Consider the following 26328-nt stretch of genomic DNA (forward strand, 5'->3'; position numbering starts at 1 on the left):
TGTCATGAATTTAGAAAGTTTATAGATACAATAGATGATTATTTAAGAAAAAAAAGTAGGAGGGATGGATTTTTTAGATGAAGAGCTGTTGCAGATTCTTCCAGCCAAAATGCAGACTTAGTACTGATCGATTTCCTCCTGCAAGCCGAGCAAGTCTCAGAACAACGTGAAGAGCAGCAGGTGAAAGCCAGGGGTTGTACTAAAAGAAGATCTTTCTGTAGATGCATGAATCTGGTAAACTGGTGTCACTACTTGCTAAATTCTGTATTAAATACTTGAAAACCAGGAGGGGGAGCTAGTGCCTAACCAAACAGCCCTCCTACACTTCAAGCAAGAACCACTAGAGTTTAGGTGGAGCAGCAAAACTCCACACACGACAGATGACCAAACCAGATTTGTCACTTCAGGTGGCTGCGCTGCGCTGAAAGAATACTCTGATACTGCTGTCATGAGCAGAACCCAAAGAGATCTTAAGCTCATCTTTCATCAGCTGCTGTACGATAAGCTCAAAAGCAGACTTTACTAGGAAGTACCCCAGTAGTAGCACAGTATAAATGGTAAAAAAAGAAACTTGAGCATCTTTGAGCTCAAATTCAGATTCTAAAACCTGAACTTTGGGAATGGAAACTCCACAACAAGGCCTGGTTTAAAAAAATTTATTTTACAGAAAGTAAAAACAAGTAGTATTTACAAGCATTTTAAATACCAGCTCTAAACCTCAACACCTAATAGTAGATTGTTTAAGCTTGTTTAAAAGGCAAGGTAAAGTCTTAAAATTTAAGTTGCCATGTCCAAAAGGGGTTTTGGGTTTTTTGTTTGGTTGGTTTTTTTAGGAAATGTCATTACAGAGCTGTTGGAGGGAAAAAGAAAAAAAGATTCTATAGAATAGCTCACTTTTAAAAAAGTCAGAATCCCAAGTTGTTCCATCCTCTACTTTTCAGATGTTTATAATGAGGAGAAATGGAGCAGTTTTGTCTGTTGTTAAGCAGAAAATTAGGGGCTGGAGAAGCAGGGGGGAGAAGAGGAACAATATTTATCCATCTGCTGAACTACTTGCATTGCAAGGAGAAGAATAAAATTTGTAAGTTAAGTTGAAGAAAACTGAAGTCAGAGGAGTGATCCAATCCCCTGTCAAAGGTGAACTTTTAGGCCTCTTAATCTATTTCCAGACCAGTTTATTAATACCCACAAGAACTAAGCTGAGGCTCAGCATGGGTCAAGGCTGTACCATACAGAATTAGCAATGATGGAGAGCTGATCAAATCAGCTCCAGTTATATCCATTCCCCTTGTTGTTAAAGCAAATCTCTGAATATTTTTAGCTGCAAGGATCATTTTTAATGTCATCCATTCCCAAACCTCTGCAGTGATCAAAGGGAGCAATTTCCACAGACTACACGAAGATAAAATAAGCAAAACATGAGGTGAAGCAGTCACCCTCACAACATGCAGAAGTTTTAAAATAAGCTTTATAAAGCGCAATTTGCAAGTTTATGTGCATGTCTGTGTCCATTTTCACTGGGTTTCCATACCCTTAACTCTACTGAATATTCTGCTGTTACATCTTCCTTGCAGATTCTGTACAGTATAAAGAGGAAAAAAACGGAGAGGTATACACAGTGGGTTCTGTCTTTTGCCCTTGGTATTAAAAAAGATGGCAAACCACAAATGCTGGCATTAGGAATTCAGTCAACTCTCTTCTTCTGGGTTTCAAATGAAGATGCAGCTCTTCAGCAAAACTGCAGGCTGTAGATGCCTTTTGTTTGAGACACTATTAGGGAAAATGGTTGAGGACAGCAGCTGCCAATATGGTAACCACATTCTGCCGAGGGGTACTGCTTATCACGGCTGCATGTTGTTGATAATAGCCAAAATGCTCATTTTCTCTTGGGCTGAGTCCACATCTTCATTTTGTTTCTGAGCCACTCCTGTGCCAAGGCCATACAGCCGCCCACAGTACTTTGCATCATCAATTGTATCCTCAAAAAACAACTGCAGATTTAAAAAAAAAAAAAAAAGGGGTGAGAAACAGGTATTGTTTACTTGTGCCTCTAAATCAGAAAGCACCCACTGTTAATTAAACAGCTCATTTGCAGTCAGCCACCTCTACGATGCAGCATGCAAATTAAAACAAGCACACAAGAGAGGAGTAAACAGAAGTCCGTGCCCATATCGGCAGTTCCCATTATTGACAGTTTGGAGCATGATGGCCACAAGGCTCAAAAAAAACAAACCACCCCAACAAACACCCCACAAAATAAAAACCATTGTGCATGTTGACATTTACAGATAGGAACTGGAGAAGGAAGACCCACAAAGAAGAGTACTGCAGTACCTCCTTCATTCTGAAGAATGCCATTCCCGTGAGAAGAGAGTCCGACCCCGCCTGGTGTTGTCGTCCAATTCGCTGCAAATCCAGCTGATCTGCCACTTCTTGAAGGCCACCCTGCCACGAGAACAGAACAGATTTGATTTTGGAAGATCCATCCCTTCCCAGAATTGCCATGCTTCTCCAAAACGTGAGGGCAAACACTGACTATGATGAACTGATGCGGGGTCCAGCAGTACACACACACACACCAGCTGTGAGTGCAACAGCGGTAAATGCTGTTCAAAAATGCATAAACCCTCTTCTCAAATACAGGTACCTTGCTGCAGGTACTCGAGATGACTGCGGGTACACTCATAGGTCACAAACGCTGGACCTCTCCCTCCCTTTCCTCAACCACGGCTGTGATTCAGTAGATAAATTACTTTCAACCCTCTGAGTGTCTACCAGTTAAGTCATGGAGTAGTTCATGTAAGAAACACTCTGCCTTGCACGGGGAAGATAAGCATGCTGGATTATAATTAGCCTCTGAAATGACTGATGCACAAACCGGAAGGTTATGGGAATGTCCCCTATATAATACACCTATGAGTAAGTCTCAAACTGGGGCGGTGGCATCTATCAGAAACAGAGTCACAGGTGCTTAGGGGTGACTGCTGGCTGTTGATGTTCCAGGACATAGGCCACAGTTCTGTCCCCGGGCTCACTGTACAAGGACAGTGTTGATGCCCATCTGTCGCTTGCTGGGGAGATACAAGTACCTTGAGGTTTTTGCAGCTCTTCATTAAGTACTTGACATCATAGATAGATGGGAAGAAAAGGTTCAAAATATGGAAAAATTCATGTTCCTCTTCTGGTAACCTGGAATCTGTCAACAACTTCACCATGTAGCCGAAGTCATAACCACTGAAAATGAAAACATACAGAAACCAGGTAAGCAGGCAACACCTGTACTCGGTCAGTACCTGTACTTCATTTTTTTCACAGGAGTTTTACATGCTGCAGCTTTCAAGCCTTAACATTTTCTGATATTCGTAGAACTCCTCTCAATCAGAGCCAGAACTCATCCTGATCATCTATGTCAACGCAGGACTTTTGACTGCCTCCTGAGTGCCTCCACTAACCCCCTGCAGAACAGCTAAGCCTTTGGGAAGAACATACTTTCCTTCCCCACACTGCAAGTTTCTGTAGTTATGGGCAATAAGGAAAAGCAGGAAACCCTCTAAGTGTCTGCTGCCACCACCACCTCCTCCTCCCTTGAGTCCTCTCACTTGTGATGACATCAAGGACCAGAGGCTTTGTAATCAAGTTGCTTGAAATGCTGGAAGAAACACCTTAACTACACAGATTTCTTCCTCTACGTAAACACAAGATGGAAGTTGAGAACACCACCACCATTGCAAGGGAGAAGCAGAAACCTCCCTTCATGATGCACACAAGTCACAAAGTGTAAAAATCACATTTCAACCTGTTAATAACTTCTTCCATAGAGGAAGACTGTGACAGCGAAAGGATTTGCAAGCCACGCACACACCAAGTTCAGACCACAGGAAGCGCTTGCACAGAACGAAGTGCCAAGCACACGTACTTCTTCAACTCAGCCTTTGTGTCTTCAAGCTTATTTTAAGAACTGCAGAGCTGCCAATTCTTCTCCTTAAAATCTGTGTCAGTCTCCATGGACAAAAGCAGCAGTATTTTGAGCAAAAAAACATTTCTCACTTCACAGCGTCAGTGACCACCTCGGACCTACCTGTGGAAGGACAGCCACTTCACACTGTCACTAAGGACGACCCCAGATGTCATAAGCAACTCCGCAAAATGCAGGGTATCGATCCCTTCTTCTTCGTGCTTCTGGAACTGCAGCCCCGAGCTGGCGAGGAGGTCTATGGAATCCTGAGAGTACATGTCCTCCCTGAAGGAGAAAAGCAGCTTTGCACTCAAGGTGCTACCAAGTCAGGCTGACTTTAGAAAAATTCTCCCCACACTGTGTTTCAAAACTTGGAGTGACCAGTAGGCTATCTCTGGGTTCCACATTTGTCTCTCTAGAAAATTCAAATTGAATCAGTTTTAATACACTACTGCAGCCTCCTACAGCCGTAACAAGCCGTCCTGCGATCCTAACTAGTTCATATTCTGTTGCTAGTGCAAATTCCAGAGAATCCACCTCCACAGAACAACGGAGGTCACTTCTGCAAGGGAGCACGACAGCTGAGCGCGCAGCGCAAAGGGGAGTTCTCCCACACAAAGATGCGCATCACTCCTGTCTACATTTTTCTTTCTCACTTCACAGCACATATCACCTTATCATCACCTCCAGCTCCATCTTTGGGAGCAATGACAACTGAGCAATACTTGGCTAGGGAAGGAGGGCCGGGATGGGTGATGGTCTGATAGGCTTGGCGGAGGGCTGAGCAGGAACCTGAGTTCAGGACTAGTTTGTTTCATTTGAGGGTGGTGGGGGAGGGAAGGACACGGCAACACACAGAGCAAAATTCATGCCATATAAGATAACTGAGTCAAACAAAGTGACCACAGGCTGTGAAAACCACTTCACTGATTTCAGTCCTTTTAAGAGGCTCATATATTTGTGGAAGCAGATATTGCAGCCTTTGGGTCCGAGAACTGTATGATCTGCATATACTGGCTATGAATTTTTGTAATGTTTCCCAATGACGGTTCCATAAAAATACCGACTGACTTCCCATAAACATTGTCTTTTTGCCAGATAAACCCTCTCTTTGTTTCCAGGCAGCTCTAGGGGTAATTATGCTGAGTTTGTCTTTACAATTATAGGGGAAGGGATAATGAAACCTGTTTTGGCTGTAAGCGAGGACATGCATATGGAGGAGACAAGAACTGCCACACTCCATTTAGCAGGATTCATTCTCCTAAACAGGTGTGACGATTACACCAACATGGGTTTTAGATTCCAGTTAATATTTCAGCATGGATCTGTAAAGAGGTATTTTCCTTTTTGCTGCAAACAGCACATACATTTATTTTTAGCAGAAAGAGATGGATTTTTTATATATATATAAATATAATGTGTATATATATATATGTATAATGTATAAAGTTTCAGACTACAACATGGTTCCAGAAAAAAGTTGAAGGCACATAAAATTATTAAGGATAGACTATTTGTCAAGCGAGAGGGTATTAAGGACAGGATTTTAGCATGGCTTTGACTTCCAGAAATATGGCAAACGCCTGTCATGCCAAAATAGGTTCCCACCTAATCTACGTTATAATCTGAATTTTTATTGCTCAGAACCAGCCAGCAACGATGAACACACGTTTGCAGCTGCCAAAGGAAAGCATCCCTTCAGCAGAAGGGAACAGGTGATTATTCCCTGGCTCGAGAGACTCACGTGAGGTTGAATTTGAAGTTAAACTGCCAGGTGTTGATGCCGGAAGGATATTCTCCTTTCTCGTTTGTGAAAGTCAGGCCGAGCTGGATGATCTTCAGAAGGTCAACGTTACACCGAAGGAGCTGGTATTGATAGTCTATGGAACTGCGGAATTCCCCAATCGGCCTTACAACAACTCCGGGGAACTCTGTGTCCTAGCAGAGAAGGGAAAAACTTATTTCACCACTTGCTCTATTAGGAGCCGTTATTATCACTCCATTAAGAGTCTATTCAGTTCCAGACTTGCAGGTCTCAGCACTGCACTCTGAATTCTTCTGGAAAAAAAAAACCAAAACCAAAACCAAACAAACAAAAAAACCCACCACACACTTTTTTTTTCCTCCTTTTCCACATTCATACAGCTTTTAAACTACTACAAGTCAGACACTAAAAAACCGTACACTATTGGTTAACTATTGCAGTTGTTCATTTATTACAGGTATCCCTTCTCACAGTTTTGTTTTATCCCAATGTTATGAAGCCATCCAATATGCACTATTGTATAATCTAAAAATCTCCCTCTCGCAAAGGACTAACTCTTTCATTTTCCCTAAATCTACTAAAATGGACTTTTAAAAATGTATTTATTCAGTGTTCTTTCACGCTGTAAATACAAGTTCAGTCTAGCACTCTGACCATCTTCCTTCGATAGTCCAGGCAGTGATAACCTTCACTGGTTTTGAGGAACGGCCAATGCCTGCATTAATGAAAACTACTGCTGATCAAAACAGACCTTAACAACAGAGCAGTCATCTAACAGATGAAAAATATTTCACTTGGCCAGTGACCGTGTGCTATCTTTGCTGAAACCCAAACTTCCACACTATTTTTACTCTCAGACTAGGTCACGTAACTTGCACTGACTACAGCCTACGCAAAAACTTCCATGAGAATCGAGTGCTGCGGATCTGACAAAATTTCTCCCCTGCCCAAGATGTTTTTGTGTCCGCTCTTACAGCACAGCCACTCCAGCAGGTCATAAGCACACCTTCAGTGAGATCAAACAGAAGCAATAAACCTCATCTCCCATTGACATATAACAACAAAAAATCGTATTCACTTACACAACTGCATTCTACACTGAACTACTACACACTCTGCAGGGGCATCAAGTTTTCTGCCACACTTTCATTAAGGACTTTTCATATCTTGAAGTTCCTAAGCAAAGTTTGCATAGCTTACAGTATCAGAACTGAAACCAGTTATTTATGTAACTGGCTCCTGTCAAGCAGCTACAGACTTGTAAGAGCAAGAAGAGATTCTGGGGAGATTCTGGTTGTCTTAAACAAAGCTTTCTGAACACACTGCCATACCTACAGCCAGAATATTTTTCTTCCCTAAGAATCAACATCTGACCTCATTAAAAAGGAGGCAGCCCAGCTGACTAGTTGTCACTTGCAGGCCTTTTGTCCTACAGGACCATGGCATCTTCCATAACCAGAGAAAGACATTCAAAGAATGAAAACACTGGTGGAAAACTAAAGATTTAAACCCAGTTGTACATCTGGCCTGCTTCATTTTTCTGTTGCACAAACTAATACATTACAAATAGCTAAATGTTAAATGAAAACAGGTTTGTAAAGTGGTCTCTCTCTTCCCCATCTTCCATTCAATCCATACTCAACACTACTTGTATTAAATTCTGGAAAGCTTCTGCTGAAGTGCTTTCTAATTTGTCACCACTTCTGGCTCTGTTTGACTGGGGACAGGGGGAAATAATGTCTCGCTCAAGAATCAACTTATTCCCCTACCCAAAAAATCCCTTGACTAAGGCAATTAGGTCAAGTATAAAATATTTACCATTGCAATGTAGCTGTAACTTAGAACAATCTCTCGAATTTTCCTCATCTCTTCTTCCAGATTGTTTGCCCATACTTCACAGATAACCTGGCTGTTCTCTGCGAGGGCTGCTGGCATCTTGCAGGGACCAGAGTAAAGACAGCTGATGTCGACTTCAGGTGACAGCGTAGAACCGCAAGCTGCGCGATCTTATCAGCTGCTGCATTAAACAGATAAATAAATAATGCTTTCTATGAAAGAAGATCTAAGCATAAGAATGAATGCTCTGCTGGAGTCTGTCACACTTCCAGGTTCAGCTTCAAACAGCCCATTTAAAGTTTACACCAAGTTTTTTCTTGCTTTTGGCACTTCCTGTAAACACGGCGAACAAGAAGAAAACCTAGAGCATCCGTTCGGGTTACAGGAGCGGATGCACAATTAACAGTCCGGTTATTTACAAACAGAGCCATTCTCCCTGCCTTTCTTCTTCTCCTGGCACACGCTCTGAAACTTTGGGCTCAGATGTACAAGCAGGGAATCCTCACGTTCAACGTCCAGCTCTCGCGATCGCTTTTAGGAACGGTAACAGAACGCTGGGCAGCCTACAGCGATGGACACGAGCCTCTCGGATGGCACTCGGCAAACCCTGAAGTGAGGCGTTACGGCCGCGCGGTGCTACCCCCGGGATAAACCACCGCTCGCTGACCGCCTCCTGCCGCATCACCGCCACCGCGACCCCAGACCGCTGCCAGCGGGGCTCAAGCGCTCCGGCCCCTGGCCGGGCCCTGCGACCTGGGGCTGCCCGCGGCGGCGGCGGGACTTTACCCAACTTAACCAACCTCAAGACTCGCCCGCCCGTCCCGCCGCCGCCAGCCCCGCGCAGGGCCGGGGCCGCCCGCTCGTGGCTCATCCCGGGCGGGAAGCGGGAGGGTCCGTCCGTGTCGGGTGTCGTCGAACCCCCCCCCCCCCCCCCCCCCCGCGCCGTCCCCTCAGCCGGGGGTCCCGCACGGCGCCCGCGGCCGCCCCGCCCACACCTGCTCGCGCGCCGCCAGGCCCCGCCGCTCGCGCTCCAGGAGCCGGGCCGCCCGGCCGCTCTAGCCCTCAGTCCCCCCCGCGACTCGTCTGCTCCGGCGCTCCCCATCGCCTATCCCTTCCCCCACGCTACCTGCCCGGAAGCCGGGGCCGGGCCGCTCGCCTGCCGCGCAGGCGCGATGAAACCTCCGGGAGCGGCGGGACTTCCGGGTTGCCTCTTTGCTCTCGCGAGAGATACGGTAAAGCCGCAGGGGCGCGCGGCGGGGGGACGTTGCCGCGCGCGCCTGTGTCGCGGTCGCGCGCGCTCCCGCGGAGGGGAGGGGAAAGGGAGGGGGCGGGGGAGATGGGACGCCACGTGGGGCTCTATCCGGAGTGCGCCTGCGCAGAGTCGCTGGCCTGCTGATGGCTCGTGTTTCCCCCTCCCCCCCCCCAGTGCGGCTAATGGACTCGCTCGGGCTCCCTGCTGTGGGAGCGACGGGCGAGTCCAAAGTCCGCGGGCGGGGGGAGCGAAAAGGGAGCTGGGTGCCCTCCCTCCCTGGGGGAGCAGGAGGCTCCAGGCTGGGCGGCCGTGGCCTCGGCGGGCTTCCAGCCTGCCGGCGGGGGGTGTCCCCCGGCAGCCCCCCGGCCGGGTGCCCTGGGGCGGCGGCAGTGCCAGACCCCGGCTGATCGTCCCCAAAAGAAACGGCGCCCGCCCCTCCGTCCCCGGAGGGCGACGAGTCGGTCGCAGCAGAGACCCTGAGGCCGCGGCCTGCGGCAGGCCCGGGCTGTGCCGGGGCACCGGGCCCCCGCCGGCCCCCAGGCCTTTGCCGGGCGGCCCAGCCGTGGGCGCGCAGGGCGGCGGAGCGGGACGAGCGTGTATCCTTCAGGGCAGACTCGAGGGCAAAGTGCTGCTGCTGCCCGGGCACGTGTGGCTCGTACGCTGTAGCTGACACGTAGCAAGCTCGTTAGTCAAAGTTCTGCCTCTTCCTGCAGAAGCGTAAAAGTTGTTGTTGAAGTTCCTACTATGGCTGCAAACTTTGAGGCTGACTTCTGTCCCAGAAATGCTATTTAAATTACATTAGCAACAGAAGTTTGTATCCGGTAAAGCAGCATAATGTGACTTCTTGTGCAACATCGCTGCCAACACTTGCTTTGCTGGCTGATGCGGACGGCAGATACTGAATTTATTTGGAAGCTTATCTACTAGTAATTAAGCTTAGGTAGTCTTTTTTTTTTTTTTTTTTTTTTTTTTTTTTTTTTTTAGATTGCCAGCCTTCTGGACAGGGCTGCATCTGTTATAAAATACTGCAGAACTGTCACCCCTGCGACATTTGGGAGTCTTTCCTCTCACTGGATCTCAGCTACTTACAGTCAGAATCATTAGGTTGGTATAGACCTCTGAGATCATCAAGTCCAACCATCTACCCAACACCACCATGCACACTAAACCATGTCTCGAAGTGCTACGTCAATGTGGTTTTTGAACACCTCTAGGGATGGTGACGCCACCAACTTCCCTGGGCAGCCTGTTCCAGCGCTTGACAGCCCTTTTGGTGAAGAAATTTTTCTTAATGTCCGATCTAAACCTCCCCTGGCGCATCTTGAGGCCATTTCCTCTCGTCCTATCGCTTGTTACTTGGGAGAAGAGCCTGACCCCCACCTCACTACAGCCTCCTGTCAGGCAGTTATAGAGCGATAAGGTCTCCCCTCAGCCTCCTCCAGACTAAACAGCCCCAGTTCCCTCAGCAGCTCCTCACTGGACCTGTTCTCCAGACCCCTCACCAGCTTCGCTGCCCTTCTCTGGACACGCTCCAGCACCTCCATGTCTGTCTTGCAGTGAGGGGCCCAAAACTGCACCCAGCATTCGAGATGTAGCCTCACCAGTGCCCAGTACAGGGGCATGATCACCTCCTTGCTCCTGCTGGCCACACTGTTGCTGATACAGGCCAGGATGCTGCTGGCCTTCTTGGCCACCTGGGCACACTGCTGGCTCATGTTCAGCCGGCTGTCGACCAGCACCCCGCCAGGTCATTTTCTGCCTGGCAGCTTTCCAGCCACTCCTTCCCATCTTGATACAAGTAGCTGGAAAAACAAATCTGGGTACCTTGTAGACTTTAGACATAGCTCAGTGGCTCAGGTTCAATGTCCACACCTCAGCATTTTAGAAAAGATTTTTCCGAGTACTGCTCTCTATCGAGTGACCTTGGTGCTGTCAGCATCTTGTGACATCCCATTACTGAACACGATTTTGATTCAAAGTTTATCTCCATAGATGACAGGCAGTCACCATTTTGCTTTCTCAGCTCTGCAGTCTCTTGTGTTGTGCAATTGATACATTATGCAATATGCTCAATTGGCAGAAAGTAATCACCTTTCATCCCGTGGTCACCTGAGTTTGGGATTTCGAGCAAGAAAACACACGCTGCTAGCAGGTAAATGCAGCAGGTTAGATTACAGCACTCTGTAAGTACAAGGTTAGAATTTTTTTTTTTTTCCCTAAAGAGTTCAGAGAAAATTACTATATTTTCCTTGTTCATAAACCCCAGTGCTTGGAAGTATGTTAAATCCAGGGGAAAATGGGAGGATGAATCTTCTCAGGCACTGAAAATATGTTGTGCCTTGCTGCTCTAATAAAAAAGTATTGCAGGAAATAATCATGTGTGATAAACTACACTTTTAATGTTTACCAGTTTGCATGTAGTTTAGAAAAAAAAGCAATTCAAGGATGTTTTCAAGCACTGGTGGTGAGAGCTGGAAACATCAGAATTTGTTGTTTCAGTTATGGCTAATTTTGATCACGGCTAATAAAGATGAAGAATAGCTGACAAAGGCACCCTGCTCTTTCAAAAAGTCCTGTAGTTCTTGTAGTTGGAAGTTACCAAACTTTCTTCCAGGTCCAGCACTCCAAATCAAGTTCTGGAAGAGTACTCCCTCCCTCTACATGGTTCTGTTAAGACCAGAGTAAAGCAGCAGTTTGTGTGTGTAGACCTGCTACACCATAAGGTGAAAGAAAGGGCTTTAGCTCAACATTTTCACATTAGTCAGCTTGAGCTGCATGTCCTGGATCGTGCCCTGTTGAAACGGTTGTGCATTTCCTTTAGAGCTCAGTTACACCGCAAATAGTAGAAAACTTACTTATGGCAATCTTAAAACATGAATTAAGCGTGAAAAGATGCCACTGTTGCTGAACATGTGTGAACCATCACGGCAAGGCCGTCATTTCCAGCCTCCTAACCCTTCCCTTGCTCCACAGGTGCTTCCAAAGCCACTGCTGCAGCACTGGGTGGTGGCACACACGTGCCCTGGCATCTAGTTAGAAATACAGTTCAGAACGCAGGGAATGAATGATGAGGTGAGGTGTGCTGAGTTCAGATTCCTCGTTGGCGTTGGAGGAGCTGTCAATGGCGGTCTGGACAACCCTCAAAGGTAGTTCACAAGTTTTCTCCTTCTGTGGTTTTTTTTTTTTTCAAACAGCAAAACAAACGGTGACTGTTACAAAAACCGTGGAGAGTGACGAAAGAGAAGTTATTTTTACGAAGCGTCCGATCAAAAAGCCTTCCTGCTGAGAAGAAATCAGGCTTCTTGCGTGCCTCAGCACAGACTGCACGAACGTTGGAGGGTTTGTGGTGAAGATGCCAGCGCAGGGCACAGCCTGGCCAACAGGCAGCAGCAGTTTTTCTATCACTGCCAACCCGTGCTAGGCACAGACTTGCAGCAAAAGGTAAATTATGACTCATATGCCGAGCTGTCTGTTCCTATTGGGTATAAATATTTCGGAGATACCCGTGTCAGAATTGAGCAGCGGTTAAAAAGAAACATTGAGGTCTGTGACATTCACTGGCTTCTCACCCACTTTTGCCTGTGGGATGGACAGTCCAGTGCGAGCTCCAGTCCGAACGACGATCGGCTGAGGACAGCGTCCACATAGCACTCCTCTCCCGAAATGCCCCTTCCCGCTTCCTCCTCTGCACCGGTGTGAATTGTTTGAAGGAATCGCATTCCTCCCTGTTGAGTCTGCTGTCTATGATACATAACGATTCGTAGCAACGACTGAGAATTCCCAACTGTTTCCCCACTAGGGAATAGTTAGGATTAGTCAAGAGAAACGGTCAATGAAAGCAGTAACACGGTCTTAAATCTGAAATGAAGCAACGGTGAATGTTTACTGCGCTAAGAGGACAAGCAGCGTGAGGTCGGGAGGGGAGTTCTGGGAATCCTCTCCTTCCAGAAAACAGTTAATTGATAAAAGCACAGATGTAGTGGTAGGTACAAGACACCAGGCACAGACAGCGAGGCACCGCTGCTGTTCCTGCGTGCAGCCCTCTCTGCAGCTCCAGCTGCTGCTCGCCGGAGATGCTGCTTACCTGTGAACAGCCGCACCAGGCTACCCTTGAGGCAGAGGTGATACTCCTTGGTTTTCCTTGTGTGGAAAAATAAAACTGGGAAGTTATGGTGAGTAACACCCTCAGTTTTCAGAGCTTAGTTCCTAACAGAGCAACGTGTATTGGGTAAGTAACAGAGATTGGGGCCGCATTTGCATAATAAAAACCAATGATACTGTAAATTACATCTTGCTCTCTGCAATACCGTAATTACAGACTTTGTGGTCTGTAAACATTGTCTTTAAAGACAACTGAGCCCAAGCACATGCTAACCTGTTTGCATCTTGTCCTTACAGAGAATCCATACCTGTAACTGGCTGAGGACGCTGTGTGGCAACAGTGTTGGTGTAAGTTATAGACTCGGTACAACACATTGAAAACTTGACTGCTGGGGGGTTTTTGTTCCAAATTCCACAGTAGCCCTTACTGCTTTTAACAAATACACCCTTGAGCCATTCAGTTGCACTGGCACAGGCTATTTTGTGCTCGAAACATGAGTTAGTACATTATGAGAACTACTTGTCTTTAAGGTGTAGGTGTTTTTCTATTCTCAGATACAGCCATTAACTCTTGATGAAAAGCTCTCACCTGCAGAGATGTATTCCAAATGCCGAAGTGAGTGACAGCGAGCGCATATGCACAGGGAACACTGCCAGCACTAACAGTGACATGGCACTGGCTTCACATGACTTGTCTGGGAGGGGACAGCCAGCTCCTGCTTGGAAACACACCCCCGTCGCCTTTGCCTAAACCCTCATAAAGTTTCCACAGCAGCAGCGAAAGGTGAGGCATTGAGCTCTGGGCTCTGAATAGACACAAAGGACCTCTCCTAGGCTACCGTCAGCAGGAGGTGAGCAAAGAACGGGCAGCCAGGGTTCAGGGCTGTAGCAGCTTGGCAAGGTAGGAGAGAAACTTGGAGGAAATCGTTAAAAGGCGACGGCACGTGGCTGTGTAAAGTACAGCTGTCAGCTCTTCTAGGAACTGTGGTCGCCTTCGGGTCTGGGAGGTGCTTGGCATAGCGGGACATCCACCAAACACGACGACTAGAGCTGTGCCTGTCCCCGTAGTGTGGCCGAAATGCAGCTTTTCGGGTGACCAGGTAAGTTGTCCTTATGTTTCCCTTTCTAGACTTTCACGAATAGTTTATTCTCTCGGGCATGGTTGTTTTTCCACTGTCTGTGCGCCGTAAGGGTTGGTTCCAGTGAAGTAAGGGCTACAAGAGAAGACTCGAGCAGGAGGGAGAAGGGGATACCACGGAACGTGGTAGGCAGCCAGGCTATCACACAGCCGTACCTGGCCCCTCACCGCCCCTGCCAGCGGCGGGACTGCCTGGCCGGGTCAGGAAGGGGGTGCAGTACATGGAGCATCCAGCGCTTGTGGAGCCGCAGCTTGGGACTGTCCAAGCAACAGAAGTGTGAGGGGACAGCAGAGATGGGACATAAATAATATTGTAAATGTTAAAACAGCTGTAAAAAAATATGGCAGTTCTTTCCATTTCAGGTTATGTTGAGCATTTTAAAACATGACTTAGATAAACTGGCCTTTTCTGATATCCCAAGTGGAAAATTCAGTGAAAACAGATTTGTGACTTAATGAACAGTTGTTGGACAAATGATGAAGTACATGGAAATAACAATAATAAAAAAGTATTATAATTCTTTATTGGCTAGTGTATGTTTCCCCTTCAATGTCAAGAGACTGGAAAAACAATTACTTTTACTTTAGGGTTGAGAATTTGGTTTGGATCAAATTTTGTGTTAATGAACTTGAAATAACCGAAAAGGAGCTTTTTTTTTCCAACCAGCACCAGTTCTAGCTAATATTTGGAAATAGCTGCAGGCGGCTGGGATCTTCAGCGGTTGATCTGGGGCTGTGTAACATGCCAACATGAGATCAGAGCCAAGCAGTTGAATGGCTTTTTTGTTTGCCAAAACAGTCACAGTTACATGAATGCTTTTTTAACGTATTTGGTGTATTCTGAATCAGAAGAGACTAAAAAAAACTAGGTAATGAGATGTTGACAAAAACCTAATCCATCAAAATTTATCTTGTTTTAATGTAAATAATGTAGAATTTTATCCTGTAAATGTGACTTAATAAAGGAAGTGTACTGAGAGTTTAGGGAGAGGAAGGGCAAGCAGACATGTCAGTACTGTTTCGAACTGGAAGTCTTTGCCCAAGCAAGACTCCTGTCACAATTTGATTATTTTAAAAAGAGAACTACTAGAAACGTGATTATAATTCTAACTCTTTCTTGAGCTCAGAGAATATGAGACTCAATCAAGCAATGGCTCTTTCTCCTCCTAAAAGCTCAAAGCAGAGTCCCATTTCCTACCGTGCTCTGCTCTCTAGCTCCTCGCATGCAAAGATTTGGCAGGGTTTGACTCAGCGCTGGGGCATCAACCTTGCAGCAAGCAGCTTAGCTACCCCTTTTATGTCTGCCTCTCTAAAATCTAACGTTGCCTACTACAAGGACACGGGAGCAGAATAATCTCTTTAACCACAGAAAGCTATGGCCAGTGGTTTTTACTGAACTACCTCAGCAGAATAATTTCATATTGCTGTTTTCAGATCTCTGCTGGGTGGTTGTAGGGAGGACAGGGAGGTGCACAGCAGAAGGGCAAGGGACAAGAGCTGTAACAAGGGAAATTCTGATTAGACACAGGGGCACAGAGGGAAGTTTACAGGGGAGGTAGTCCAATGCTGGAACAGATTTCCCAGAGGAGCTGTGGGATCTCCCTCCGTGCAGACACTCAGAACTCACGTGTTCAAGGCTCCAAACAACCTGCTCAGAAAGATGGAATGGAGCAAAGCCTCAAAAAGGAATGGATTATTCAAGATTGACATATTTCAGGCATTAGTAATGTTTTCTTGGAGACAGTGGGCACACCTGCACTGAGAGGACCTGTGTGATGAGGTGGGCATATAGCGTATGTTATGTAACATCACTGGGATTAGGCAGTCTTTTGGAAATGAAGATAAGATCAATTTGTCCTGTGGTAAGTTATTTACGCTGTTCTATTCGGGCTGGCAGGTTATTTGTGATTGCAACTTACAGATATTCTTCATCAGGTATGTTAGAGCCCAACTGTATTTTTCTAATAAGGTTGTGGTTGGTAAACTTGGTATGTCGCAGAAAAAAAACGACATGGAAAGTCTCACAGACTCTAGTAGCTCACAAAGCCTAATAGCGAGGAGCTCTAGATCTGGGGAAAGACAAGAAGTCCTAGGACGCTGTGACTTGTTGGACACATTCTCGTTTTAAGCAATAGCACCTTAGGGCACCTCTCACACTGCTTTTTTTGGCAAAGGGAAACAAAGCTTGTTTTTTAAGGCTGCCACCAAAAGTCAGCATTTCCCATAGGGGCACATACAACCCTGGTGTCGAAATAGGGGGTTGGAAGTTCAGGCTTCTGGTTTCAAGTTTCAAATCACTTTTTGCCTGATTTCTTTTTTCTTCCCAGTACTGTTTAACATCAGTTTCTTCCACTAAAGTACGCAGTTTGGCAGACTGGCCTTGTCCTTTTCTGTCCATGAGTAGGGCAGGACCCCAAGCAGGAAGAAGGTGTCCGATTTTTCTGTCCCGTGGCCCGTGACCGGCCCAGCATACCACCATGGAATGCCGGGAAACAGAGCTGGGAACACCTGTGAATAAACAGGGTTGCATTTGCAAGAACGTACTCGGAAAGCTATCATTTCAAAGCTGGAGTGTAATCTCCTGGCTAATCTGGGGACTTCTTTTTGGCAGTGTATTCCTGTTTTCTGAAACACTGCAAGAGGAGTACTCCCAAGAGGCTTGCTAACATCATAAAGGTAATAGAATATCATCTTTCTAATGAGTAATTTTCCAACTGTTTTTCTTTGTACCTTAGACAGGTGCTTTCCACCTTCTTTGTGCTTTCCTTTGTTACCTTAGGTAACACAGTTTGCCTGTGCTTGAATATCCTTCTGGATATGAAAAGCAAAATAGATTAAATGCTGCAATCCTCAGTAATCTGGCCTTCATATTATTAGAATGCATGTGTTTGTTCTTAAAGACCAGGTGAAACCAAGAAAACCTTAAGGAATGATTTGTTAGTTCTTGCTAATTATAGTTTATGGCAAGATAAAAACAGCCACACAATAATCCCTAGGACAGCCACAGCACGTCCTGAACTGCAGAGATCTTTCCATGGCCCTGGACAGCAGTGAAGCGCCAGCAGTTACTTAAACCTTGGGTTTCTTTTTTTTTTTTTTAACCAAAACCAGCAACAAATGGTCAAGCCAGAGCCAACTGCAGAGAGATCTATTATGAGATGGCCCTCTGCCCATTTAGGACTTTAAACTCTCCAATTGACCATAGCAGGACTGGAAGCAAAGATAATTTTCTCACTTACCATGTACTTACAGTTCCTCTGCCACGCGAGCGAAGGCTGTGTGGGGCTCTACTGCGTTAATTCATCATGTCACAAACTCACATTGTTAGAGTTGGATTTTTGTTGTTCCTTGTTAGTTTAACAGCAAGTCGTCGTTACGGAAGAACTCACGTGCCATATCATCGTTTCCTTGCAGTCTGTGAAGGGCTGGAGTTGCTGCGGAGTGCAACGTACCCCTGGGCCAGGTCAGGGGAGGCAGCTGTGCCACAACACACCAATGCCATGGGCAAAAGCTTTGGTTTTGGCTGCTGTCCCATTTTTCTTTGTTGCCCTTGCATCCCTTTAGTCTTCTGAGACAATACTAACTCGTCAGGAAATAAGGGGATTTTTCTTCCCAAGAACTCAGCTTTGCTCCATGGCCATCATGAAGGAGGGAGCAGGACAGGACAGAGCACACAGAGTAAATATTACACGGTTTTGCAACTGAAGTTGAGGGGATTTGCCGTTGTCAGCAATCTTCCATTCTACAGCTGTAAAAGGTTCACTTATGTAGATCACCTCTTATTTCAGATGAAAAGAGACTCTGGATATCCCACCATGGCTGAGCAGCAGAAGCAGGTAAAGGCTCAAGGTCATCTTTTAAAGGAAGCGTTATGCAGGGGCTTGGGAAGGCTGGATGTGTTGAATCATCTTCTACGAGAAGTGACGGACACATCCACGCTCTGATTGCTTTAGCACAACTAGGACCTCATCTCTTACCTCTACAGCGACATTTTCCCAGCAGTCTTCCCTCCTGGTGGGCTGCAGCTACAGCACCAAGTGGTGAAGGGCCTGTTGTTATCTTTGCTCGCGTGGCAAGAGACCACAACATTCTCCTGCAGCCAGCAGCTGTGCCGCCTGCCTGGGCCCAGTTCTCAGAGCAGTCCTGCTGAACCAGATGTTTCCCAGCTGGTGTGCCCCAGTCTCGTTACCTTGCAGGCAGCAACCCTGTTCTGCACTTAAGGAATTTGCCAACTTGTACAAAGCTCTTTAAGGGCAAGATCTCAAGCAATCCGTGGGCCAGCGTTTGGAAATGGCTGTGCTGGAGCTGTTGGCATGAAGAGAAGCAGGGCGTGAGCACTTGGACTTGATGAACAAGATTTTTTTTTTTTTCCTGTCTAAACTTCTCTGCTTCTACAGCTCATGTAATTATACTGTGTGAGATTCATGCACATAATCACTTCATCGCATGCAATAAAAACACAGCCTCAAAAAAAGGCAGTTTCTAGCCAAAAGGCTTTTAAAATAGCTGAAGGGCTGAGCTTTAGCTGCTCTCTGGCCTGTCTCAAAGCAGGACATAGGGTCTGATGAGTATTAGGAGTTACTAGTTTTTGAAAGAAACTCCAAGTTCTTCAGCTGGAAGATACTAAAGAATCTGAAATACTATTTGGTCTAATTCTGACACTTGTAAGACATCAGAGTTTCCTTTGGTATGTTCTTTCTTCATCCCAGGAGAAACAAGGATGTATAGGATACGATTCTGTTAAAATGCTCTAAGCTGTTTATAGCCTTTGTAATCTTTCTCTAAAGAATATGTAGATGGTGTTCCAGGTCTAAAGATTAAGAAAGTCTTATCTCATGTCAGCATACATGAGGCATAACATGAATGCAGTTGGAAGCATGAAACTGCTAAGAGAGCAGCTCTCCAGCCCAGAATCCAGCACGCACTGTCTGAAGCTGGAAGCGATGGCTTTTGCCAGCTTTGCATTTGTAATTCAGTGCACCCAGTGATAATGCTGGCAACTGATTGCATTGCTTCTCATACAAACCTATAGGGTTCACAAACATCAAGCTGTAGGGCGAGAGTCCTTTAAATTACTTCCTCCCCAATTGTTAACTTGATTTTAAAAAAAAAAAAAAAAAAAAAAAAAAAAAGATAGGAGGAAACAGTTGTTTGTTTTAATGAGGAAAGTTTCAGTGCTAATGAGCAAAGTTCTGTCCTGGGACAGATAAATATTGCTGACAAGTCCTGGGCGATGTTTAACGTTCTGTAGCTGTTACAGAATGTTAAAGAAGCTCTTAGCACTGAAAGCTGTGTAGAGAGGCTTCCTCTGGATTGCATTACCCTAAACACACCTGCATTCAGCATTTATTACCGAGCTGTCTCTCTTGTTTGTCCTCTCTAACAGATGACAAACAGGACAGCAACTATGAATCATGCTATTTTTACTCCAGTCTGTTTGTGCAGCACAACACCACAGTGAAAAAACAGGAAGGACAGAGGAATGAACAAGACACTAGCTGGTATTTTAGAACTGTGTTGCGTTTTTTTTAAAACATTTATTCTGCAGATAAAGCCTATTCACCCAAGATGACCCAAGCTAAGATTGCTGAACTCCAGAACCAATTCCAACTTGGGCTACTCTAACCGATAGATAATTATTCATTTGTCGTGTATTTGCTAAACAACTTGCTGTTGAATATTTAAGCGCTTAAATACATTGAATACGGCTTTTTGAGTATACTTATTCCTGGAATCAAAAGGTCTCACTGGTAATTTTCTGACTCTCTTGCAGTTGCTTTGTGTAGTTAAAATCCTTAACTGTGGTAAGAGTCATGCTAACGTCACAGGTGCCCTTATGCTGTACACAGGAATATTTCTTCAATCGATAACATTTCTGTGACTGAGCGGGGATTTAGAGAACTTTATACTTTTGAGAAGTTGAGTATTTTAGCTCCTTGTTAATGTGCAGTTGTTCTTTACGGCTGGCACGTGGTACCTACTAGCCCAGTTGCACTTGCAGTACTAGAGCTGAGTTGTACCTGTGATGGCCTAAAGGCACTGCGAAGTGACTCCTGCAAGGAAGGGTAATACCCTGTGTTAAACCTCTGTTATACTTGGGGAAAACAGGCAAGCTTCTGGGCATGTGAGCCTGACTTCAGAACTGGTCTTCAAAGCAAAGAGGAAAGTTGAGAGGAGTGATTCTGGATTAACTGGAGCTGTTAAACAGATCATCTGAGCACGGCAGCTCTCGACTACTGCGGGGAGAAAGCATACTGCATACTGGGAGGGAGAAAATATCGAGTGAGGGAGGTGGTGAGACAGAGCACCATTCCTTACCCCCAGGTCTTCCTTTCCTACTGCTCTGAGTTGTCCAGAAGCCCCTTGTTTATAGCCCCCCAGGTACCAAGAAGTGTGCCAAATAGAAACAGAGGGAAAAATCAGCGGTCCTTTCTCTCCCTTTGGTTATTCCAGAGAAAGTCCATGTCAGTGACACTGCAGGTCTCTGTAAGCATGGCAGATGGATGTGTGTGTACTCCCCCCTCAGTTACACACAATATCCCATAACAGCTTTGTTAGCGTGTTCTTTAGAGGGTTAATGAAACAAAACGGGCCGTCATAGGACTGCCTTTACCTCCTGCATTTCAGATACAAAAACTGCTACTGTGGGACACAGCAGCACACGCTTACTCTTGTTGCTTGCTCACAGGAAGAGAAGCTCTGGCATGCCGTGAAGATCACTGCCTGCGTCCTTGGTACAAGCCTGCTCATAGTCACGGCCTTAGTGAACTCTGTTTCTTGGTAAGATTGTTCGAACCAAGGGGCTTGAGGAGAAACTTTTCTGTGGAGAGGGGAAAAAGCAGATGGTGAAAAGGTGGTCAACGGGAACACTTGCTTCCATAGGTACGTGCAGAATATCTGGGACGCTTTAGGCCATTTCTGGCAAACAACATGGCTGAAGTTCTACTACCTGATTGAGGGGAAGGAGTGGACAATCTTCCTCCTCGGTGAGTTTTAACAAACAACTCTCTGCTGTAGTGGGAACCATCCATGTGTTACGTCTAGAAGGGGGACACAGACATGCCCTCCCAAACCCACTAGTCCTCCCACTGAAAAAGCACACGAAGGCTTCAAAGCCAGCCACAGCTGGTGTAGTGCTGCCTTCGGACTGCTTCACCAGGAGACCCCCTATACAGATTAAAAATTTGATCTTTTTGCTGCTGCTGAAATGGCTTCTCTATCAAGACACTTTGCTCCTGTGAGAGCTGAATGATTCAGTAGAACTAATTACTGAAAATCAAAGTAAAAAAATCAGTGAATTTTACTCTTGGTGTAGCACCTATAAAACTCTTCTCTGTCTGTGATTAACAGATGGTGAACGGGCCTGGCAGGGACCTTGCAAGGTCCCAGGGATCAACTCAACCTTATCCTACTTGTGTTTAAAAACCACCCATGACAGAGATCCCCCAGCCTTCCAGAAAAGCTCTTTCTTAGCCTCAGTTTTGGCAAGTTTCAACCTATGAGACATTCATCTGCTCTAACCTCCTGCCCCTTCCCTAGGTCTTACCTGGATGTCAGAACTTACTTACCCATATTCCATTTGAAAGCATCTCAGGGCAAGGAGGTACACACCTGGCACATCTGTGTCCCAGCAAAATCCTCAGGATACTATGCCACTGTATTTTGTTTCCAATTTAGCCATAGCTCTCAATTTATTCACCCACCTCTACCCTTTCCTCACACCGCAGGGGCTGCATTGGTGCCTGGCCTTGCTTTCTGGTGCTTCAATGGAATCCTTATGGTGGCTGATGTCACAGGAAAGCCAGCTTTCATTACTCGCTATCGCATTCAGCTGGGCAAGAACGATCCCGTAAGTATTTCTTACTCTGCCTCTTCTGCTGGCTAAACGCTTCCTGCAGTCTCTTAGGCTAGGAGCAGGGAGAAGAACCTGTTACACTTTTCTCTTGCAACCAGATAGAATCCAAGGAGAATCAAGCTGAGTCTTGTATATCCACTGCAGAGAGCAAGGCAGTTCTTGTAATTATGCTACTGATCAGATCTGGATTCACTGCTTGTTAAAAAGTCGATCCCCAAACTGCCTACAAATCTTGAAGCTCTTTGTCCTTCCAACTTGAAACTGCATTGCTTCCGACTTAGCTTCAGCTCCTGACTTCTCTTTTGCAGGTGGACACAAAGAAATTGCGTCAAGCTGTCTACACAGCGCTGTGTAATCAGTTCTTTATCTCCTTGCCCATGCTTGTGCCCATGTTCTACATCATGAAATGGTGGGGCAACACCTTCAGCAAGGAATTACCCACCTTCCACTGGTTTCTTGTGGAGCTAAGCATCTTTACCTTAATAGAAGAAGTTCTCTTCTATTATACACACAGGTGAGCTGAGCATGGGAACAGGACTCTGTGGTTTTCCTCCATGCCTTTAAGTTTATGCCCATCTCCTGCAACAGCGATAGTCCTAGTCCCCCCTCTTCCACCAGTCTTGTATTTATATGGGAAGACTTACAGGTCCTGAAATCCACCCTTACAACATGAGGCTTTGGTGCTGCCAGTAAGCAAAACTGGGTAAAAACAAAAGTGGAGCAGCTTAGAAGGTAAGGGAGAAACAAAGCAGGTAGCTTTACACAAAAGCCGTGACCCAGCATTCTTTGAAAACTGAAGAACAAGACTGACTGTCCTGAAAGAAAAAAGCTCAAGAGGTCAGTGACTGGTCTCCCGTTCAGCACGTACGAAACACGGCCCAGCTCCAGACACTGCAGGCCTTCTAAGCACTGACACCAACATTACAGGAAAAAAACTAAAGCAAGGAAGAAAAAAGCCTGCAAAAGACGGTGCAGAAGCAAGTGCAGCATTCTCAGAGATATGTAGATTTCCCTTTTGCACAAATGCACACAAAAAAACCCATAAAAAGCCATTTCTTATGAAGGACCCACAGAACCTAAAATTCTGACTCTAATAGTTGCCAATAGGAAAGGTCAAACCTGAAAATATAGAGCGAGTCTTCCCTAAGTAGTACTCCCAGGTCTGAGCAAATGAGTCATTCAGGGACTTTGATTTGTAGGATTTATCTGGACTGAAGTTTAACATCAGCCAGTGAGCACATCAACTGAGTAAAGGGAGAGGGAGGGAAGCCAGGAGTCCTACACTCTTACTCCCAGCTGCTCTGAAATCTTATGGTAAAGAGGGGACACGGGGAAGGCCCCAGCAGAAACTCTGTGCTATGTTACTCTATGTTCCTTTCTGGCAGAGCTCAAAACCCGCCTTTCTGTTTTCTCCACGTAGGCTTGTCCACCTCCCACTGCTGTATAAGCACATCCACAAGAAGCACCACGAATGGACAGCCCCCGTTGGCGTGGTCTCCATTTACGCTCACCCAGTAGAACACATAGTAAGTGGATTCTCCCGTGGTCACCCTCCAGTGTCTGTACAGAGTGTACTTTCCATGGGATGAGGAGGAGTGGTAAGAGAAGAAAAACAAATGGGCCCTTAGACTCTTCTTTCTTAGGAAGAGGAAGCAAAGCTGCCTTGCCAAGAAGCTTGGCTGCAGAAGGGTTGCAGTACCTGTTTGCACTGGGCTCCCCTAGCTTTAGGAGCAGAGATCCAAGGACCTCCAGCAGATAAGGAACTGACTGAACGGTGTTTCCTTGAGCACAGATGGTCCTTTCAGCACGAGGTGTGACACGTACACAGTCTGGGTTACTGCGTGGACTCGGAGTTCTGTCATCATTTCCATGCTGGTGGCTGGGATCAGTGTTTGCAGGAGTGTCTCCCAGCGCTGCTCCAGCTGGGACTTCTCATGAAGAGGAGAAGATCTTCTTCAGAAGATCCCGCTTATAAGTAACTGTCTTCTGTTAACAATAGTCTTGAGCTGCCGCACCAGCTCTGTCAGTCTCCCTGACAGTCTTTGGGCAGCAAAATGACCTGTTACATTCCAGAGTCCAGCTGAGCCTAGCTGGTGCAGGAAGCTTGGTCTGGGCAGTGACAGCCCTGTGTGCCACTGGTAGGACACAATGAAGTGATGCAGCCGGGATGGTCACCTTGCTGCCTCGACTGCACGTGTCCCCAGGCCATGCCCTCTTACAGCTGGGTTTCCCAAGAGCAGCTTCAGCATTATTCCAAGGTGAAGGTGAAATTCGGATCTCTGACTCCAGGGTGATTTACTGGAATCGTGCTGCCCTCGCACCCCTGGTTTGATCTCGTGTCTAACTTCTACTACAAGCTTAGGGAGCTCGGGCTGTGACTCTGTTTTGCAGTGAGTAAAACTCAGCTCGGAGTAAGTTATTTCTTTGATGTTGATGTAATTTTAGTACGGTGTTTACAGAGAGATCTTCCCTTAATGCTGTTTGCACAAAATTAATGCAATTCAAACAATTCAGCTCCTAGAGGAGAGTCTGCTTGTTGTGGACCTGTTAATGAGGCAGAGTTTGCTTTTTATTTCTAGTTCTCCAACACACTGCCTGTCATGACCGGCCCGATGATCATGGGGTCTCATATCGTTTCAATCGCAGCGTGGTTCTCCCTCGCTCTCGTAACAACAAGCATTTCGCACTGCGGCTACCACCTGCCCTTGCTGCCGTCGCCGGAGTTCCACGACTTCCACCACCTCAAGTACGTCCGGGCACTGCTCAGCTTCCCCCTCCCCTCCTGCCCACGCCCTGGCACCGCTGACAAGCAAAAACTCCTTTCCGAGGGTGAAGTGGGTTTGCACAACTCACGTACAAGCAGAGAAGCCCATCCAGTTCGCCCGATGGCAGGCTGAACGGTGTCAGTTCTGAAAGCAGTTAAACAGAGACTGGGATTTCAGAGGACTCCAGCTCACTGCCCACAGAGCTGCCAGACACCTCACTGGTATCTGCCCTCCTCCATCAGCTGACTTGGAAACTTTCTCCAAAGCACAAACACCGCAGCTGAGGCTGGGCGTTTCAAGTTTCCCAAGATTACATGGGAGGAAAGCACGTAGTGTCTGGAGCAGCAGGTATCACCTGGACTTTCCCCAGCACAGGCACAGGGTCAGAGACTGTTCTCTGCAAGGCTCTTCCTAGAAGTTCAGAAGACACTGCGTGTGATCTAGAACAAAGATGGAGCAAGGACAGGTCACACCGCTGAAATAAACCTGCAGGGAGCCTCTCTGTCTGTCCCTCTCCCTTTCACTGGGATTAGTGACACTCATCAGTTAACACGTTGCCCAAACAGTTGCAGTGTCTGGCAGACGTTCCCAGCCTCCTCCTACACTGGAGAGAGCAGAGTTTCAGCAGGTTGTTCAGGGATACATACCACAGCCATGGAAGAAGTGTTCCCGTCTCCCAGCTGTGCGCTAAATTCATAGACCCGCTCCATCGAAGAGCTGCCCCTCCTGCAGAAGGGGCCAGCGTGGCAGCTCTTATCGCCACCCGAATGCTGGCAACACCCCAACCACAGTGCCAGTTCTTGTTACCAGTCGTTTCCTCTGAAGCTCGGCTCGTGCCAGGACAGGGATCGCCGCAGAGCTCAGGCTCCGGGCGGCCCGGCTGTGCCAGCGTCCCAGCGCTGGGAGCACAGTGGCTCCGTGTCCCAGGGCAGCCGGCCCTCGGGAGCGCGCAGCCACGGCTCCGTGGCTGTCCAGCCGCTCCCGCAGCTCTGAGCTGCCCGCGAGAGAGACGGCTGTTGTTCAGTGCCGCCGTTTCTGGGGAACGACGGCACCAGAGAGGGAAGCTGCAGAAGTTCCACCCAGGCTTCATTGCAGCTGCGAGGGAGACGGGTGCAGTGGCAGAAATGGCAGGGACAGCGCATCAGGGCTCTGAAAGGAGAGGGAAATAGGAAGGGCGAGGTAACCTCGGTAACTTCCAGCGATGTTTATTCTGTTTGGTTTCCAGGTTCAACCAGTGCTACGGAGTCCTGGGAGTGCTGGATTATTTGCATGGAACAGATACAGTGTTCAGGCAAACGAAAGCCTACGAGAGACACCGGGTGCTCCTCAGCCTCACACCACTCTCAGAAAGTGTCCCGGAGGCACCCAAGAAGGAAGAGTGAACCCAGCAGCCTGCGGAGCTTGCCGAGCCCAGTGACTAGCAGAGCGAGAGACAACGATTTACGACAAATAGTATTTCAGTTGGGAAACAAGTTGTTGTTCACACTTAACAAAACCCGAAGCTGAACTTAAACATGCTACTTGAAATGACTGCACTTTTGCTGTTATTTTCTACCTAAGGCACAAAATATACTGCTCTAGAAAGCTATTTTTAAACAAAGTTTAGAGGGTTTTTTTTTTCTGAATTACTTGCACCATTCCTTGGTTCTGGCTGCCTGTGC

At 46.7% G+C, this 26328-nt stretch overlaps 2 protein-coding genes across 2 annotated transcripts; one reads left to right on the forward strand and one right to left on the reverse strand.

Moving 5' to 3' along the window:
• Positions 1-642: 642 nt before the first annotated feature.
• CNOT8 (CCR4-NOT transcription complex subunit 8) lies at positions 643-8703 on the reverse strand. Its single transcript, XM_086470807.1, has 7 exons — positions 8683-8703; positions 7539-7737; positions 5700-5893; positions 4079-4240; positions 3090-3234; positions 2335-2445; positions 643-1991 (listed from the first exon to the last, which is right to left on the reverse strand). Exons 2-7 carry the CDS (start codon positions 7653-7655, stop codon positions 1842-1844), a joined length of 879 nt encoding a protein of 292 aa, XP_086326933.1. The 5' UTR covers positions 7656-7737; positions 8683-8703; the 3' UTR covers positions 643-1841.
• Positions 8704-16672: 7969 nt separating this feature from the next.
• Positions 16673-26049, forward strand: FAXDC2 (fatty acid hydroxylase domain containing 2). The gene is made up of 9 exons (XM_009955673.2): positions 16673-16723; positions 17836-17883; positions 20736-20827; positions 20930-21033; positions 21775-21896; positions 22211-22416; positions 23323-23428; positions 24482-24648; positions 25893-26049. Exons 2-9 carry the CDS (start codon positions 17836-17838, stop codon positions 26047-26049), a joined length of 1002 nt encoding a protein of 333 aa, XP_009953975.2. The 5' UTR covers positions 16673-16723.
• Positions 26050-26328: the final 279 nt, after the last annotated feature.

This window comes from Leptosomus discolor, chromosome 10 (genome assembly GCF_034619465.1).
Source record: "Leptosomus discolor isolate bLepDis1 chromosome 10, bLepDis1.hap2, whole genome shotgun sequence".
Taxonomy (NCBI): domain Eukaryota; kingdom Metazoa; phylum Chordata; class Aves; order Leptosomiformes; family Leptosomidae; genus Leptosomus; species Leptosomus discolor.

Excerpts from the sequence above, each read along its gene's own strand:
- CNOT8 (XM_086470807.1), bottom strand. The coding sequence starts at position 7,655 with ATGCCAGCAGCCCTCGCAGAGAACAGCCAGGTTATCTGTGAAGTATGG. Across the intron at positions 5,894-7,538 it reads GTTACAGCTACATTGCAATG|GACACAGAGTTCCCCGGAGT; the intron begins GTAAATATTTTA and ends CTTCTCTGCTAG. Across the intron at positions 2,446-3,089 it reads AGAGCTGCAAAAACCTCAAG|GGTGGCCTTCAAGAAGTGGC; the intron begins GTACTTGTATCT and ends TTCTCGTGGCAG.
- FAXDC2 (XM_009955673.2), top strand. The coding sequence starts at position 17,836 with ATGAAAAGAGACTCTGGATATCCCACCATGGCTGAGCAGCAGAAGCAG. Across the intron at positions 20,828-20,929 it reads TTAGTGAACTCTGTTTCTTG|GTACGTGCAGAATATCTGGG; the intron begins GTAAGATTGTTC and ends TTGCTTCCATAG. Across the intron at positions 21,034-21,774 it reads GTGGACAATCTTCCTCCTCG|GGGCTGCATTGGTGCCTGGC; the intron begins GTGAGTTTTAAC and ends CTCACACCGCAG.